Genomic DNA, 17,407 nt, shown 5'->3' on the forward strand with positions numbered 1-17,407 from the left:
GCGTGGCTTTACCGGTCAACAGGGTAACGTTGGTGTGAAGGGCTTTAACACACTGCCCTCCCTGTGTATCAGGGGAGGGAGGACACCTGTGCAAACAGCAGGGCAACAAAGCTGTTAGCGTTTTATAGTTGATGTCAGGCAGGGAAACTGTACAACAGCTGAGCAGACTCAGACTCACAGGAGGTTTGTGGGAAAGGCGAACGAAAGCAAGGGACAAGGGAGGTGGGCATAACAAGCTTTGGTTTCTAGATCTCTTTATAAGGAGGAGCAGTTCGGCATTCAGATGTGTTACAGTTGTCCTGTCGAGAACAAAAATTTTCTGGGGTTTGTTTTGTTCAGGCAAATAGCGAACTGAAGCTACTAGTCTAACGTAACGTTAGTAATGTAACCCTACCAACTTGTATTGTACAAACAGTATCCTCATTTGTTAAATCATCACACATTTCCCCTCAGACTTCTCGATTCCAACTACTACAGTGAAATTTACACTTAAGCATATAAAGTACCTACCAGTCCACACACTGAGGAATAAGATGGCCTAGTTCATTTTTTTGTGGGCCGCCAAAGTCAGAGAGCATGGGATTCAACAAGGCAAGTTATAATTGATGTCAGGAGAGAAATTGTACTGTTCCTCATCTAAGTACCTCCACCCACAGTGGGGTTAAACCACATAAAACAAACTGATTAATAAGAAAACAGAGCGAAAATGGCTAACCAGAGCTGCAGCTCCTTGCTCTTCACTGCTATGCCCTCAGGTCAGGGTGAACAGTGAGTGGCTCATTCCCATTTAAAAGAACGGGTGTCTTTTTAAAGGGAAATTGAAACGGTGGCAAATTATTATACCTAAACCTTAAAGGCCACAGAATACGAGAATGCAGTTCTAGTGATGTATTAACCCACTGAAGCAAACTGTTTCGAGGATACTCTCCTAATGTCGTTCCAGGTCAGTGACCACCGTCCAGTCGTGTCTGTTTGAGTCTGGGTCTCAGTCGGAGACATCTGACTAAGTGTCGGTCACAGGAAGTGACCTCACTTCCTCGGCTCTCCACATAATTTCTTCCCACAGACCACACTTGAGCTGCATCTGACCTTCCCTCAGGCACACTCATGTAGTTCAGCTCTCTTTACCGACGTGCATTCATCTGGTTCGGCTGCAGCTTCTGCATTTTTAGCAGTTAAATAGACAAAAGATGAGGAAAATATGAACAAAGCCAAGTTCCTTTTCAGCACTGTGGAAAAAGCTGAGTTTGGGTATTGGTGCTGGACAAAATATTGTTGTTGTTGGAGTCTCATTTTACATATTAACTATAGAAAACGTCAGGAGAATCAGGTCCAGACATGTGCTTACTACAGGAAATATTTAGCATGGTTTAGGCATAGGATGGTGCTTGGGTAGCGGGTGCAGGAGGTCCAGAACACAGTGTTCACACAGGGGCTCCCCTGGATATTATTCTGATTTGGTACTAGGACTGGCTGGATTCATTTACATTGGGTTACACTGGGTCCAGTAGAAAATATTCTGACATTTGTGTTCATACATACACCTCCTCAAGGGTATACCTGCTCTGTGTTCACATCAAATTTGTTGGGAAACAAGGCTTCATTATTCAAAGCTGCTCTGTCTAAATCAGGACAGAAGCAGAGAAAAACGCATCAAGTCAATAAAATGTCATGGTTTAACTATTGTTTACAGCGGATTCAGATTGTAGTGATATATATCACACACTAAACGATGCCAACTTCTCTTTGTTTAAAGGCTAAGCACCACTTAATGGACCTCCATGAATATTCCACATTATTGTAGTTACTGACAGATATAAGTATGAATTAAAATGAAAATAGCAGCTTAATTTGTTTTAAAACTGACAATTTTATTAAATTGACGGAAAAACCCGAGCTCGCTACGGAAATTCTCGAACACGACTGTGACGTCACTGGTGGACAACAGCTGAACAACGCCGCGGTAAAACACTGTTATGACTGACTGTTATGACAGTATCTCGCTAAATAACCAACATTATTCATGACAATAGCCTAGCAATAAGCTCAACTCAAATGTAGAGGTACCGTTATTCTTGTAAATGTGATCGAAGTCGAACTCGAACTCATCCGACACTATAAACCTCCGTAATGCAGCTACGTAGCCGAGTATAATCTGAGACACCGAGTTTAGCGAGTCAAGCTAACGTTAACTAACACCAACTAAAACAGGCGAAGTGAGTGTCCTTACCCTGTTTACCTCCATGTTACAGAGGCTCTTGAACACCTCTCGTTGGTGTCCTTACATGTCCATATTGTTGGAAAAGCGCCAGTGAAATGAGCTACAGATAACGGAGTGAGCGGAGGGTCCTTTCCAAAGTGCCCGTTTAAAGTGGACAGATTTAGTCCATTTTCTGGATATTTTGGGATCTTTGGGCCATTTGTTCACAGATGTCCCACTGTACATTGAATGATTGCAGCCAAAAACAACACACCTTTTCCTCATTTTGCATTAAATTAAGTGCAGCTTCTAGAGTTGTTGTCCACCATCTACGTCACAGGCAAGACGCCTATCAGTGTTTCCCAACACCGTTTGGGGGGGGGGGACCAACGGTCTTTTAAACCTTATTCCTTCAATTAGTAAGAAATAACATGTTTTCTGACGATCAATAAACACAAGTTAAGAACTCAAACTCCACTGTATTTATTTGTTTGACACTTTCATATCGCTGCTGCTTAGACTTTAAGTTAAAAGTGAAGAAACAGAACAATTAAAGCAACTTATTTCACGTTTGGAGAATATATTAACTTCATTCATTCTGTGCTAACTTGAATATTATCTGATATTGTGACATATATGTTGAAAATACAAGGAAGTTGGCTGGGTTAGACTTGTTGTACGCTTATTTTTGTTCTCCCTGTAAAACTTATCATGCACTGATTTAGCCACAATTACAGACATATTACAACAGAGTGGATCATCATGAGAGATTACAGTTTGTTTTGGATAATCCCTGCTTTTATTTGATGTAACTTCAATACGGAAGTGAAGCATACTCATTGTTAGAGTTCCACAGTTGAGCAATTGTTGATACACAAAGCCTGCCGGCTTCACGGCACCGTGGACAGAGAGCGTCTTTTCTCTTGCTTCGTGAAGTTGGACAGGTGTGTGTGGGTGTGATTCTGGTTTGATCTCTCTGTGTGCTGTCTTAGACGTCCGCCTGGGTGTATTAATTAGCCGTCCCGCTGCTCTCTGGGGACGGCTGTAGTGGGGTGAGCGTGCACTCTGCAGGAGGGCTAACTGGATTCTGCTCGTTAGCCCAGCGCCCCGTGCCTCTTCAACATCGGGGTGGGGATGCTCTAAACTGCTAGTTGCCCACCATCTGTCTTAGGCTGGGCACAGTCATTGTGGGGATTCCCAGTGCTGGTTCTAAATGGTGGATTAGTATCTTTAACCAAAACCATCGCTCCATACCTTGCATGGTTTTGTTAAATTCCCAATTAAAGACAACGAAAGGTCTCTGGAAAGGGTTAAATACTCACACACATCAAATCAACTTGATATATTTCTATTTATTTATTAGTGTTTATGGAGATTTAAAGGCATTGAGGCCGATTTAAAGGTTAAGGCTTTTGCAGGGAACTCAGGGCAGTAGTAATGGGTTCTCAGGACTGGTGTTAGAAACCTTGCACTACATTATCGGTTACATTTGCATATATTTACATTGGAGATTTCAGTTAAAGGCTTGCTTTGCCTGTGAGGCCTTATCTCTCAGTTTGGGACCTGTTCATTCACTGTATTCTTGTGTGTGTGTGTGAATCCACCTTCATACTACAGTTCCTAACCTCGAGCTGCTCTAAATCTCTCTCCTTTACCCCCTGCCTGCTGCTCCTCCTTTCTTTGTCTGTTCTTTATCTAATCTCTCTCTCTCTCACTCTCTCTCTCTTTGTTGTCCTGTCAATAGCCCCTGAAATCAAGTTACCTGCTTCACTCTGCTCTTTTTCAGGCATTATCCTTTGCTTCCTCAGTGCACCGATCTCTGGGGCTTCTCGCCCTCTCTTTCTTTCTCTCTCTTTTTGTTTCTTCATCTGTCTACCCTTCAAGTCTCTGAGGCCCCCACTAGCTCTAACTATACAAGTGCTTGTTCTCTGTGCCTCTTTCCTCTCTCGCTTATCAGAGGTTATCCTTTGGGCATTCAGCCCTTTCCTTTCCCAAAGCAACCCTCTGTTTGCTTTTCTTTTTTTTTTTTTCTTACCCCCCTCCAACCTGAGGACAAATGAGGGATTATTAATACGGGCTCTTGCCTATTTCCATGAAAGCCAGGTCCTTTTATAATTCTCAGGTAAATGATCCTGTTGTTGGTCGCCGGCCGTGACCTCAGACCTCATTCACACATGCTCTTCTGGTGTTGTTCGTAATACAGACGACTTCCTGAAACTGTGATAGGACGAGAAAAATGACACTGTGGAGGTCAAGAGTATGACAATGGGTCATCGTTGTTCAGATAAGTCATGTGACAGTACGGGTGTCAGGAAATAAGTCTAAATTGAGTATGAATTGTAGTTATGTGTCACATAGGTATTGTGATGTTGAATTGTTGCCATATCACTGTATTTATTTGTTATTTATTTATTTATTTCACCACATATTAGCCTTTTAACCATAAGAGCTCCCTAGATTATCCCTAGCTCTGTTGATATTTCAAATCTTACAATGCTGGACCTAGTCTGAGAGTACGTAGCTGTAGCTGTTGCCGTTGCTGATGTTTACAGCATCTTAGTTTCAGATGGACCATCGGCGCACACCTATTAACTGCAGAGGGGATTTCAGTGGTAGACTGGCATTAAAGGAGATTACAGTCAGGTGACTGCTGCCTTGTGCTGAAGGCCAAATGTTCTAGATGTTTTACACAGAGAGAGAGACCTAGTGTAAAGCAGATTGGCTAATATGGTTAGGTCCTTAGGGACCGTGTTGCTTTAATTTAACAAACGCCAGCACTAAAAATCACAAGACTCTTATGTTTAGCTGCTGAACTTCATTCTGTTTATGCAGCAGAGTGTAATATCTTTGACTGTGGGCTGTGGTGGCAATGATAACCCTTCAGCTCCGATGTGTTGTGATGATACCATGAAGTTATCCTCACTCTCCACAGTCCTTTAAACACATAGTGAGTGCTGTTTAATTTGCAGTTTCGCTCTTGTCTCATCTTTGTTTCTAGCTCTGTTTTATTTCCAACTGCTAAAAAACAGTTTATTGTAGCTTTGGAGATGAAAGCGCTTTAATCAGCATTGTTTCTTCATGTTTACAGTATCGCTGCCATGAACTCATGATACCATCGCAGGTATAAACCCAGTCCAAAGTCCACCGTCACTGATTTAATCTCCTTTCTTCATCCTTTATTGCAGCTGCAAGCAGTGTTTTGAGGTCAGTCTGGTCTTGTATCCCGAGGAGTTCTGTTCTGTTATATTGAGGTTAATTGAACTGTAATTCGGCCTCAGATAAGAACGCTCTCATTCCGGCCCAGTGAGCTGGGTGAAAGCACGAGGGCCAGACTAGTGTGTTCTCACGGAGACGTAAAGAGGGCGAGACCCCCAGCAGACACACCCTGTTTTACAGTAGGGTACTCAGCTGGAAACAAAGTCACTGAAGCCCGTCTGGGCGTTTGCTTTACCATACGGTTCAAGACGAGTGAGCCTTGATTTCATCTACAGTTGCTGAGAGAGGCTGTGTGTTACAGAGATTTGACCAGGGGTCAGGGATGTTATCACTTGTTTTCTATTGCGACAAATTACAATCAGATCATAAAACGTGTCATGTGATTTGAAAATCACATGACGGTAGACTCCCTTCTGCTTGACAGTGAGCTCCCAGCAACAAAGTCTAAGCACACAAACGCACACATTTATATACACAACAGTAACAACAAAATAAAACCCCAACTACAAACTACAAAGACCGCTGTGCCTGCTGGGAGCTCCCCCCTGAGTCCCAGCCCTGCCCTGTGTCCAGCATCGTCTACACTGTTTGTACCTACTGCAAAACATTGGATTACATTAATAATAGCAGCCAAAATATATGTTATTGGTGACTATAATAAATTTCTTAATTCGAATCCTGCAGTTAATGGGTTAAGTCTTTGGCAGACGTGTATTGACTCATTTCTAAGAGTTTGCAGAAAGGAGCATCTTTTGCGCAACAACTGCAACAGCTTCTTTTCTCAATAACTTCTGGTCGATTGTGTCACCACACGCCCTCTGTTTTCTTCTCGTTTCCTTGGTAACCCAGGTCTCACCCCCGCTGCACTGTTATGGGAAGTCTGTTCTGTGGCCAAAAAGAAGTAATTTTAATTTTCTTGAAGGTTAATTTATTGAAACACTGACAGAAAAAAACACTGTTAATCTGATCGTATCTAGACTTCACTTTTTAACGGGTGATTTCTGCAACTTTAAGCAGCACCCAAATGCTGAAATGTGTTTCATTGTGCACACACCGTTTGGATAATCTCCAATAATTCACCAATCAATTTGGGATTGTCTGGAGATGCTCTGCACGAGCCCAAGTTGAGCAAGTGTGGGCAAAACACCCTGTGAAGCAGTGGGACTGAATTCCCTGTAGTAAGCAGACTATGCAGATGTATTTATATTGTAACCAAGCCTCAAAGCACTGCGTTTCATTTATTTGGAAGCTCTGCTGTGCAGGTGGACTGTCGAACCTTTTCTGCAGGTCTCCATCACACACTGAATCATAGAATCAAATAGAAATGAAAACCAAACACTGGTCATAGCTATAACCGGAGCGGTTGGACATATGCAGATGTCAGAAACTAAGAGAGCAGCTGATACAGAAGAGGAACTGAGACTTCCTCCATAACTCTGCTAGCTTCTGATAATAAACACAGCAGGCACTTTCAACTCCAGAGGACAAGTGATGTTCATGTTAAACATTTACTCCAATATGGCTTCTTCTGAGGCAGTTGACGGCATGACTTTCTGCAGTTTAGACCACGAGGATCGTAAAATCTTTATATTTACAGGACATTTGGGATGGGATTCTCTGTTGATTCTAATATTATGTTCTGTATTTGTGGTCTCTGTATCTAAAAATGTACCTATGGTCGATAAATACAGTGTCCAGTAGCTTTGAAAATTGAGTTTCTGGGAGCTACATGATGGTGGGTGAGTCCTGTGGGTTTGCAGATCTCTGCTTTGTACAGATAACAGCGTCAGGACAGTTTCAGCTTCCCCCCACTGGACTTCATTATATATTAAGCTCAGTTCAATCCACTACAAAGGCCAGATCTACTTTAATAAACAGCATGATGACAGATTTTATATCCACTGTTACGCAGCTGAGGATAAGTATCTGAAATGGAGAGGAAGTGATGGATGTGTTTTTTTGTGTGGGAGGTCAGTGTACAGAGTTTGAGTCCAGCTCAAGTTTTAAACTTCCCTTAGACAGCTACTGTATCAGTGGCTTTTTTGTTTCCCAAAGGAAAGAACTTCCTTCGCTCGCTAGAAGCTTTTGGTTGCATTTGGTTGCAATTTGGAGTTGGCGCCTGTCTATGAAAAGAATTTGCAGCATTCTTCTCAGGCTCTCTCTCTCTGTCTCTCTCTGTCCCTCTTTCTCTCTCTCTCTCTCTCTCTCTCTCTCTCTCTCTCTTTCTCCCTCTCTCTCTGTCTCCCTCTCTCTGTCTCTCTCTGTCTCTCTCTGTCTCTCTCTCTCTCTCTCTCTCTCTCTGTCTGTCTCTCTTTCTCTCCCTCTCTCTTTCTCTCTCTCTCTCTCTCTCTCTGTCTCCCTCTCTCTTTCTCTCCCTCTCTCTCTTTCTCTCTCTCTCTCTCTGTCCCTGTATCTCTTTCTCTCCCTCTCTCTCTCCCTCTCTCTTTCTCTCTCCCTCTGTCCCTGTCTCTCTCCCTCTCTGTCCGTCTTTCTCTGTCGCTTTCTCTCTCTCTGTCTCTCTCTCTTTCTCTCCCTCTCTTTCTCTCTCCCTCTCTGTCCGTCTTTCTGTCTCTCTCTTTCCCCCTCTCTCTCTCTCTCATGACTTTAACACATTCCCCATTATCTATTTCTTCAGACCGAGATGAGAAAAGGAAGGGAGTTGCACTGAATTTAACAGATTGATGTGTTCTTGAATCTTCATCAATACCATCTCTGTCAAAAGTCCAATGTGATGCACTGTGTGCCCAAAGGTGTTCAAAAACACTTTTAAATGTTGCTCCCTTAAAGTGCAGCCATGGCCAATACCAGTATTCAGTAGTGAACACACACCATGAATAGTCTCCTTAGAAAAGTACTGAACATAAGTTTACCCGGCGCCAAGGGCTGACAAGAAAGGTACAAATCCTCCAATCATAATTTTGGGATGAATTTAGGTCCGGAACTAACCATTCAACAACAGTAACTGACCTCAGTAATGTGCGTGTGCCGGACTGCAGCTCTACAGTGGTGCTCCAGCACCTAATATCAAGCCTACTCCGAACAGAAGAGGCTTAGTCTGTCAGTCCTCTTTCAGAAATGTCTACAAGATTGATGCAGCTTCTAGCGCCTTTGAATGAAGGTTATATTTTTGCGCGGCTGTGAATTGTACTGTACACAACACAGGCCGTGTAGCCTTATCCAAAGCTTTATCCAAATTAAACAACTACTCGTGGCCATCCGGCACATGATAATCACACAGAGAGAAGCAGACTAGGAATTATCGAGCGAATGCTGGAGAAAAGCAAAGAAGGCAGGCAGTCTTTCACCAGCTGCATTTGTGGCAGGGGAGCGCGCGGGTGGTTGCTATAGAAATACCTTAACAAGCACTTTTCCAGCCTATAGCTGTGAGTGCTGGCCAGGCCAACAGCTCTCATCTCTGCTGGAGTCCGGCAATTAATCCGGGGACTGTCTGGAGGTTCAAACAAGCACCTTACCTCGTCCCTCCCAATACCATTAATGTCATTAGTGCCGTAATAATAAGTGTTTTATCTCTTGCTTTGTTATTCTTTTTTATTATCTAATTCTTTCCAGAAAATTGGTATTATATACATATGTAATTGCAATGCAAGTTATGCAGTGAATCCAGCTTACGTTTTATACAGACCCTAGCTCAGATCTGCACTATACACATGTTCATGACAAGAGCTGCATAACACTAACTAAGGGCGCACACAAACACTCGGCATCTGAGATCTCCCTCTGTCTTAAAGAGAAGTAGAGTAGGTCGTTTGTTTTTCCGAACAAAGCCGCTTAAGGCTTGAGATGTCATTTCTCTGCCCCGCGAGAAGCAGAGCAGCGTGTGTTCACTGGGTCAAAATGAAATGTGCAGGATAAAGTAAACCTCATGCCAGGAACAGCTGGAACAGGCATTCACACCTGGCCTGCTTCAGCCCCCACGCCAAAAACCAGACTTTCCCTTCAAAAGCATTACAAATCCAGTCCTGCTTCGCCTCTCGGTTTACGACGTCCTCCTGCTGGTTATACAAGTCCATGTTTACACTTCCCCCTTTGTTTGTGAGGTCCTTTCATTATAATAATGTTAACATTGCAATTTTTCATCGAGGATGAAGTAAATACTCTTGAAATGGTGTTTTTATTTCTGAAATAAGGTTGTCTTTGGAAATGGTGCTGTAACATTAAGTAAGCCAGAGGCTGTTGAGAATGCTGTCTCTTTACAGCTGTTTCAGGGGGAATCAATAAGCAATAGAGAGATGGAATCAAGGTACCAATAACAGACTCCATCGATATTCACAATCAATTAAAAGAACACAAGCTAATGACTGGTTACAAAAAAACAAGACTTCAGTGCATAACAGAGGCGATTGCTCTAAGACTGCAAGGGAAGCTTAGCTTTCCTCTCAATCATTCCCGCAGCTTCACAGTGCTTTAAACAGTGAGGACGCTGAGCATCCACAGAGTTCAATAGCGAAGCAGTGAAGTGCAGTGAAACGAGACGAGTCATTGGATGGGCTTTGTCCCGCCCATCGGACGCTCAGCGTCTCTGGGGGTCTATGGGGCAGTGGGCTGGCCTCGGCTGGCCCGGACGCTCAGCTGCTGCATGATGATTGGATGATCTGTCTGAGGCTGAATCCCTTTTTGATTGACAGCGAAACGAGCGAATCAGCGATCCTTTGGTGTAAAGATCCGTGGGAGCACAGGCGGACACACTTCACATGGGCCAAGGCCGTTAAAGCAGCCTAGCTCTGCTGGCCATTGAGAGAACACTAGTCAAGTCCCTGGAAAAGACGCCTTGTTGGTACGACAGGGTCACAGATCATTTTCTTGAAAAGGAACGGAGGGTAGAATTTACGTATAAATAAACCGACACATTTTATGATGTAGGCCGAGATTGAGCTTCCCCTCCTTGAAAGACCAGCATCCGCCACTGGTGCATAACCATCTTGACACACAATGGCGAACCTATCGAGTTAGTTTTACCAAACCGGGATTAAACCTAGGCCTGGACTACAGTGTTATGGAGGGACAGTCCAAGGCTGGGCTTAATCTCCGTCTGGGAAACCTACTCAACAAATATGGACGTGGCAGTGATGACAGTTGCTTTATATCTGTCTGGTTTTTTAATTCGTTTGACTGTTTTCTCTTTGTATTTACCAATAAGCAGCAGACGATTAATGCATAGGTGAGCATCATGAATGAATCTGATTCCCAAAATATACAAGGTGCTTACTGCTACGCAGAGAAACCAGTCATGGTAGTGAGGTTCCACACTCGTACGTGGCTCAGAGACTAAGATAAACAAGGAGCTGATATGGTGCAATTCGTCTTGACTAGAGGCATGAAATCCCAGATGAATTATGCAAAACTCCCCACCACAGGAACAAGGAGGAGTTTACCTTCACTTAATGTGTCCATCACATCAATATCTGACTGTTGTTGGGAATACGGGTTTACAGCCTAATAAAACATGATTGTGAACGGAAGGCTTGTGCGGGGAAGTAATATCCTCCATGTTTAAAAAAAAAACATTATGATCGTATGATGATTGTATCGGCTGATCTTTCATGTTTCTCCTTTCGCATGCAGAACAAAGAAAAGGAGAGGATGAAGGAGCGAGAGAAGGAGGCACGGGAACGGGAGGCACGCTACAGCAACGGCCATCTCTTCACCTCCCTCACTGTATCCGCCACCACGCTCTGCTCAGCCTGCAACAAGAGCATCACAGCCAAGGAGGCCCTCAGCTGCCCCAGTGAGTCTCACATCCACGTCTAGAGCTTTCTTTGTGCTGCTGTGTTTTCTATCACTGTGTAAAACTGCTGGAGCACGATTTCGATCACTTAAAAGACGGCGGGTGTGTCGTTTTTATACTAGTCTTTGGGTTTGATTGTTCAAAATGTAGCTTGGGTTTTAAGCTTTAGTGGGATGGGCTCCTCAGAAATCGAATAAAAGTATCCGTAGATCTGAAACATGGCGTTATTGGTGAAGAAGGCCCACCATTTTCCATTCTTCTTAAAAGGATGAGGGCTTTAAATGCCTTATAACCAATGCAATAACAGACTTGAGTTAATAGTAGTATAATATAGTTGTGATCATAGCTATTGATTCAGCAACAGTGAAACACAACCTTAAATGTTATTAACTGCATGTTTCCAAATGATTGTCTGTGAGCCTTGGACTGTATTCAAACCCCGCCCCCCAACAATCTGCCCTAATGAAGTGTAGCCCCTCACCTGTGCATTGGTAACTCGTCAATAAAATACATTGTTAAAGCTTGCGGAGTGAGGCAATGAGGTTGTTATCGAACTAGAGAAATGTGGAGATTCTATGAGTGTGAATTAATCAGGGATATGCTGACGGCTTTGGAGTGTGTGACTTAATCAGGGATGTGCTGACTGTGTTCTCGCATTTGGTGCAGGGGAATTCGCGGCACAGGCAAGAGCTCTGCGCGTGTGCCAAGTAGCCTGAGCAATTTATCATCATCCAACCCGTCCAGCAAAAGCCTTCTTACCACTCAATGGAAGAGAGCAAGAGAGAGAGAGCGAGAGAGAGAGCAAAAGGGAGAGAGAGCGCGAGAGAGAGAGAGAGAGAGAGAGCAAAAGAGGGAAAGTGAGAGAGCATGAGAGCGAGCGAGAGAGCGAGCGAGAGAGCGAGAGAGAGAGAGAGAGAGAGAAAGAATGTATATAATATAATCTGTAGGGAAAGTGGAGGCAAAAATGCTAACGTGCATTTTCCAAAAGGTGCACAACTGCATTATTATAGTATATGACCACACTGGACAAAATCCAGAGTCCACTCAGCATTTAGGTCCAGTTTATGGTGGAAACAAAACACAGAGCCGACATTTAATATATAAAACAGATTCTTAATTATAGCAGTATGTAGTGCATCCTTGTAGAACCATTATAATGAGCCTTCTCACAGTGGACAGACCTGAAGCAGGTTGAAATCTGCTAGGGATGGGTGTTGCATTGTTGTTAGGCGCCTCATTTCCTTTATGTAAAAAAAACCTCTCTTAGAAACATACCTCCTCTGTGCAAGTTGCACTTAAATCTAATCTTCTCAGTAATATTGCAAAATATAACATAAATGGAGAGGTTTTTTGTCCAGCACTGTATTATTACATATAGATACTCATATATTTCCCCATATCTTTACATTGGTTTTATTTCAAGAAACTCCCCTCCCCTCAGAATACAATTGTTTTAGAGGAAAGAGAGACAGACATCAAAAGAGAAATAAGAACAGATGGAGAGAGAGACGTGTAAGCTGGAGAGCTAACTGCAGGGATATCTCCTGCAGCTCTCCCATCTCTCTCTCTCTCTCTCTCCCTCCTCCTTTCCCCATCCCCCTATCACCCTCTTCAGCCCCCCTCCAAAAATCAATCAGCTGCTGACTTCCAGCACCACCCCCACACTACTGCACCATTCAGACAATAGAGGCAGTGTGAGCAGGAGAGCCCCAGCAGCCTCTCCACCAGGCCAGAGGAACAGCTGGGGGATAGAGGGAGAGAGAGAGAGAGACTGAGAGACAGACAGATTGGGGAGTGTAGGTGGAGGCGTAGCAGTGTTAATGTGCAGCAAGGTAGAGGTGTCAATGTAATTGCATCAAATTTGGATACATCAGAACCAATGATTATCAGCTGTAATGGTGTCCAATAAAATATGCTAATTTTGTGGCCAACAATTTCAAGCTAATTCTTGTAAGTATATTTTTTGAAGGTCAATAACCTTATTAGCTTTAGTCCGTGACCTGGTTTCCTCCAATTAGATTCCTCCAAATATATTTACAGGTAAAGTAAACAAATAAATAAAACCATTCATATGTAAATGCTGTTTTAAATAAATAAACAAACAAAAAAAACAAGGTGCTGTAGGACTTTTCAAGTGTGTTTTTTTTTTTTTTTTTAACGGGGGGTCGGGGTCCATCTCCTTGTATGATTTGTAAGTAACGGCTTGATGAATGCACCTTCTACATGGATAAGATGTAAATGTAAAAGGTGGTGGAGAGGAGAAAAGCTGTGGACAGAGGGGAGATTAATGGATGTTTATGTGAAGACACATCTCCAAACCTGCTGCTGCAAGAGCACTGCTTGGTTGTTCTTGTGTCCTTGTGGCTATGCTGAGGTCAGCGTTACCTCTCCTATATGACCTTGCGGTAAAATGGATCCAGCACCTCCTCTCTCCTCTGCATACGGCAGTTCTGCTAATGGAGGGGCGTAGACTATCAGTGATATTAATGACTACCAATAAGATGACTTTTCATCTTTTCACTGTAATCAGTCTTTGCTGAGTTTATTGAATTATTAATATTCGTTAATGAATTTATTATTATGTAAGTTATTATGTAACATATAGGGTTAAATATAGTGATTATTATTTGCATGTCTGGTTACCGCAAATGGTAAAATTCTCTAGAACAGTTTCATATCAAAAAGCTCTTGGGGATTTGCATCTAAATGATTTAGTCTGACATTTTGAGGATAATATTCTGAAAAAAGTGATTAACGCTGATGCAGAGTCCATTAAACACAACCAGAGCAATACACGGCACCTCATGAGGATAAATGCAGTGTTGAATACACTTTAAACGTGTTGTGACATAAACCATGCGCATGTTGTAATGTTTCTGTCAAATGCATCGTGTCATGCTGTTATTTGCTGCTCCAGTGTTGTCAGGCTGAGTGACACTAACATGCTCCAACAGTCTGAGTCCCAAATGACTTCCAGACATTTAATTACCCCCCATGCGGAGAGAGCAGAATCTATCAAATCTGACACTTCAATTGTTCATTCACAAACGTGGGGAGAGACGCACTCTAAATCACACGCACTAAATATGTAGTGTTTAATTAACACTTTAATGTAAATTAGGTATTTTTTCTCTCCAAATAAAAAAGTACTTTTTGTTTATTTTTAGTTTAAATTCATAATGACATTTTTACACTGTGTAAAGGGCTGGCATTTTTTAAGTTATGTCAAAGATGATAAATGATAAATGTGTTGATAATATTTTAGTTGCATTTATAGAATAATTCTTGTAATTATGTGAGGAGTGTGGTGTGTTCTCTCTGTGTCTGCGTGGGTTTCCTCCGGGTGACTGTCTGTGAGGAGTGTGGTGTGTTCTCCCTGTGTCTGCGTGGGTTTCCTCCGGGTGACTGTCTGTGAGGAGTGTAGTGTGTTCTCCCTGTGTCTGCGTGAGTTTCCTCCAGGTGACTGTCTGTGAGGAGTGTGGTGTGTTCTCCCTGTGTCTGCGTGGGTTTCCTTTGGGTGACTATCTGTGAGGAGTGTGGTGTGTTCTCCCTGTGTCTGCGTGAGTTTCCTCCGGGTGACTGTCTGTGAGGAGTGTGGTGTGTTCTCCCTGTGTCTGCGTGGGTTTCCTTTGGGTGACTGTCTGTGAGGAGTGTGGTGTGTTCTCCCTGTGTCTGCGTGGGTTTCCTTTGGGTGACTATCTGTGAGGAGTGTGGTGTGTTCTCCCTGTGTCTGCGTGAGTTTCCTCCAGGTGACTATCTGTGAGGAGTGTGGTGTGTTCTCCCTGTGTCTGCGTGGGTTTCCTTTGGGTGACTATCTGTGAGGAGTGTGGTGTGTTCTCCCTGTGTCTGCGTGAGTTTCCTCCAGGTGACTATCTGTGAGGAGTGTGGTGTGTTCTCCCTGTGTCTGCGTGGGTTTCCTCCAGGTGACTGTCTGTGAGGAGTGTGGTGTGTTCTCCCTGTGTCTGCGTGGGTTTCCTTTGGGTGACTATTTGTGAGGAGTGTGGTGTGTTCTCCCTGTGTCTGCGTGAGTTTCCTCCGGGTGACTGTCTGTGAGGAGTGTGGTGTGTTCTCCCTGTGTCTGCGTGGGTTTCCTTTGGGTGACTATCTGTGAGGAGTGTGGTGTGTTCTCCCTGTGTCTGCGTGAGTTTCCTCCAGGTGACTGTCTGTGAGGAGTGTGGTGTGTTCTCCCTGTGTCTGCGTGGGTTTCCTTTGGGTGACTATCTGTGAGGAGTGTGGTGTGTTCTCCCTGTGTCTGCGTGGGTTTCCTCCGGGTGACTGTCTGTGAGGAGTGTGGTGTGTTCTCCGTGTCTGCGTGGGTTTCCTCCGGGTGACTATCTGTGAGGAGTGTGGTGTGTTCTCCCTGTGTCTGCGTGGGTTTCCTCCGGGTGACTGTCTGTGAGGAGTGTGGTGTGTTCTTCCCTGTGTCTGTGTGGGTTTCCTCTGGGTGACTGTCTGTGAGAAGTGTGGTGTGTTCTCCCTGTGTCTGCGTGGGTTTCCTTTGGGTGACTGTCTGTGAGGAGTGTGGTGTGTTCTCCCTGTGTCTGCGTGGGTTTCCTTTGGGTGACTATCTGTGAGGAGTGTGGTGTGTTCTCCCTGTGTCTGCGTGAGTTTCCTCCAGGTGACTATCTGTGAGGAGTGTGGTGTGTTCTCCCTGTGTCTGCGTGGGTTTCCTTTGGGTGACTATCTGTGAGGAGTGTGGTGTGTTCTCCCTGTGTCTGCGTGAGTTTCCTCCAGGTGACTATCTGTGAGGAGTGTGGTGTGTTCTCCCTGTGTCTGCGTGGGTTTCCTCCAGGTGACTGTCTGTGAGGAGTGTGGTGTGTTCTCCCTGTGTCTGCGTGGGTTTCCTTTGGGTGACTATTTGTGAGGAGTGTGGTGTGTTCTCCCTGTGTCTGCGTGAGTTTCCTCCGGGTGACTGTCTGTGAGGAGTGTGGTGTGTTCTCCCTGTGTCTGCGTGGGTTTCCTTTGGGTGACTATCTGTGAGGAGTGTGGTGTGTTCTCCCTGTGTCTGCGTGAGTTTCCTCCAGGTGACTGTCTGTGAGGAGTGTGGTGTGTTCTCCCTGTGTCTGCGTGGGTTTCCTTTGGGTGACTATCTGTGAGGAGTGTGGTGTGTTCTCCCTGTGTCTGCGTGGGTTTCCTCCGGGTGACTGTCTGTGAGGAGTGTGGTGTGTTCTCCGTGTCTGCGTGGGTTTCCTCCGGGTGACTATCTGTGAGGAGTGTGGTGTGTTCTCCCTGTGTCTGCGTGGGTTTCCTCCGGGTGACTGTCTGTGAGGAGTGTGGTGTGTTCTTCCCTGTGTCTGTGTGGGTTTCCTCTGGGTGACTGTCTGTGAGAAGTGTGGTGTGTTCTCCCCGTGTCTGTGTGGGTTTCCTCTGGGTGACTGTCTGTGAGGAGTGTGGTGTGTTCTCCCCGTGTCTGTGTGGGTTTCCTCCGGGTGCTCCGGTTTCCTCTCACAGTCCAAAAACACACGTTGGTAGGTGGATTTGCGACTCAAAAGTGTCCGTAGGTGTGAGTGGGTGAATGAATGTGAGTGTGTGTGTGTTGCCCTGTGAAGGACTGGCGCCCCCTCCAGGATGTATTCCCGCCTTGCGCCCAATGATTCCAGGTAGGCTCTGGACCCACTGCGACCCTAAACTGGATAAGGGAACTTTTCTAATGTTCCAAACAATGTAAAGCCCTTTAAGAGTCTAGAAAAGTGCTCTGTAAGGAAGTCAATTTACTTTCTGCAAAAATCTAAACCAAAATACAATATCAGTTCTTAAAAATGTGCAGAATGAGCGCTTTTCACTCAATATCTCTGCTTTTTTTTCCAATGAGCTCTTAGTGTGATGTAATTTACATAAAATCACAGTTTTCATTTCTGACAACTGCAGCTTCTGAGAGTTAACCTCCACTCAGTCTACAGTGGCTCTCCTTATTAACATTGGGTATTAGGCCTTTAAATAAGCTTCCTGCATCACAGTGGGCTTCAATGTGCACTCAGGCTTCACTCTGCTCTCATCACCTTGACATGTGGTGGTTTTGAAGTAGAGAAAAAAAGGAGGGGGGGGGGGGGTTGGGGGCTGGGTTGAGAGGAGGTTCCAGCCCACAGCTAAGGCAGTAATTGTACATGTCTGTTGCCAGAGGCTGGTTTAGATGGTTTGGAGGAACTGGAGCAGGGCACTTAGAGCTGTAGCCATAGCCCAGAGCAAGGCTATTGATTCTGCACAGAGGGTGTAATTAATTTGGACGGAGGTATCGGACCACAGTG

The 17,407-nt window shown here is 44.4% G+C and overlaps 1 protein-coding gene across 1 annotated transcript in view; it reads left to right on the forward strand.

Moving 5' to 3' along the window:
• LOC136675913 (rho guanine nucleotide exchange factor 2-like) overlaps window positions 1–17,407 on the forward strand; it is a 61,371-nt gene that overhangs the window by 26,541 nt on the left and 17,423 nt on the right. Inside the window, exon 8 of the mRNA XM_066652717.1 lies at window positions 11,000–11,162. Coding sequence (XP_066508814.1) covers window positions 11,000–11,162 — 163 coding nt within the window. The remainder of the gene's footprint in view (window positions 1–10,999; window positions 11,163–17,407) is intronic.

The sequence above is a fragment of the Hoplias malabaricus genome, chromosome X1 (assembly GCF_029633855.1).
Source record: "Hoplias malabaricus isolate fHopMal1 chromosome X1, fHopMal1.hap1, whole genome shotgun sequence".
NCBI classification, from domain to species: Eukaryota; Metazoa; Chordata; class Actinopteri; order Characiformes; family Erythrinidae; genus Hoplias; species Hoplias malabaricus.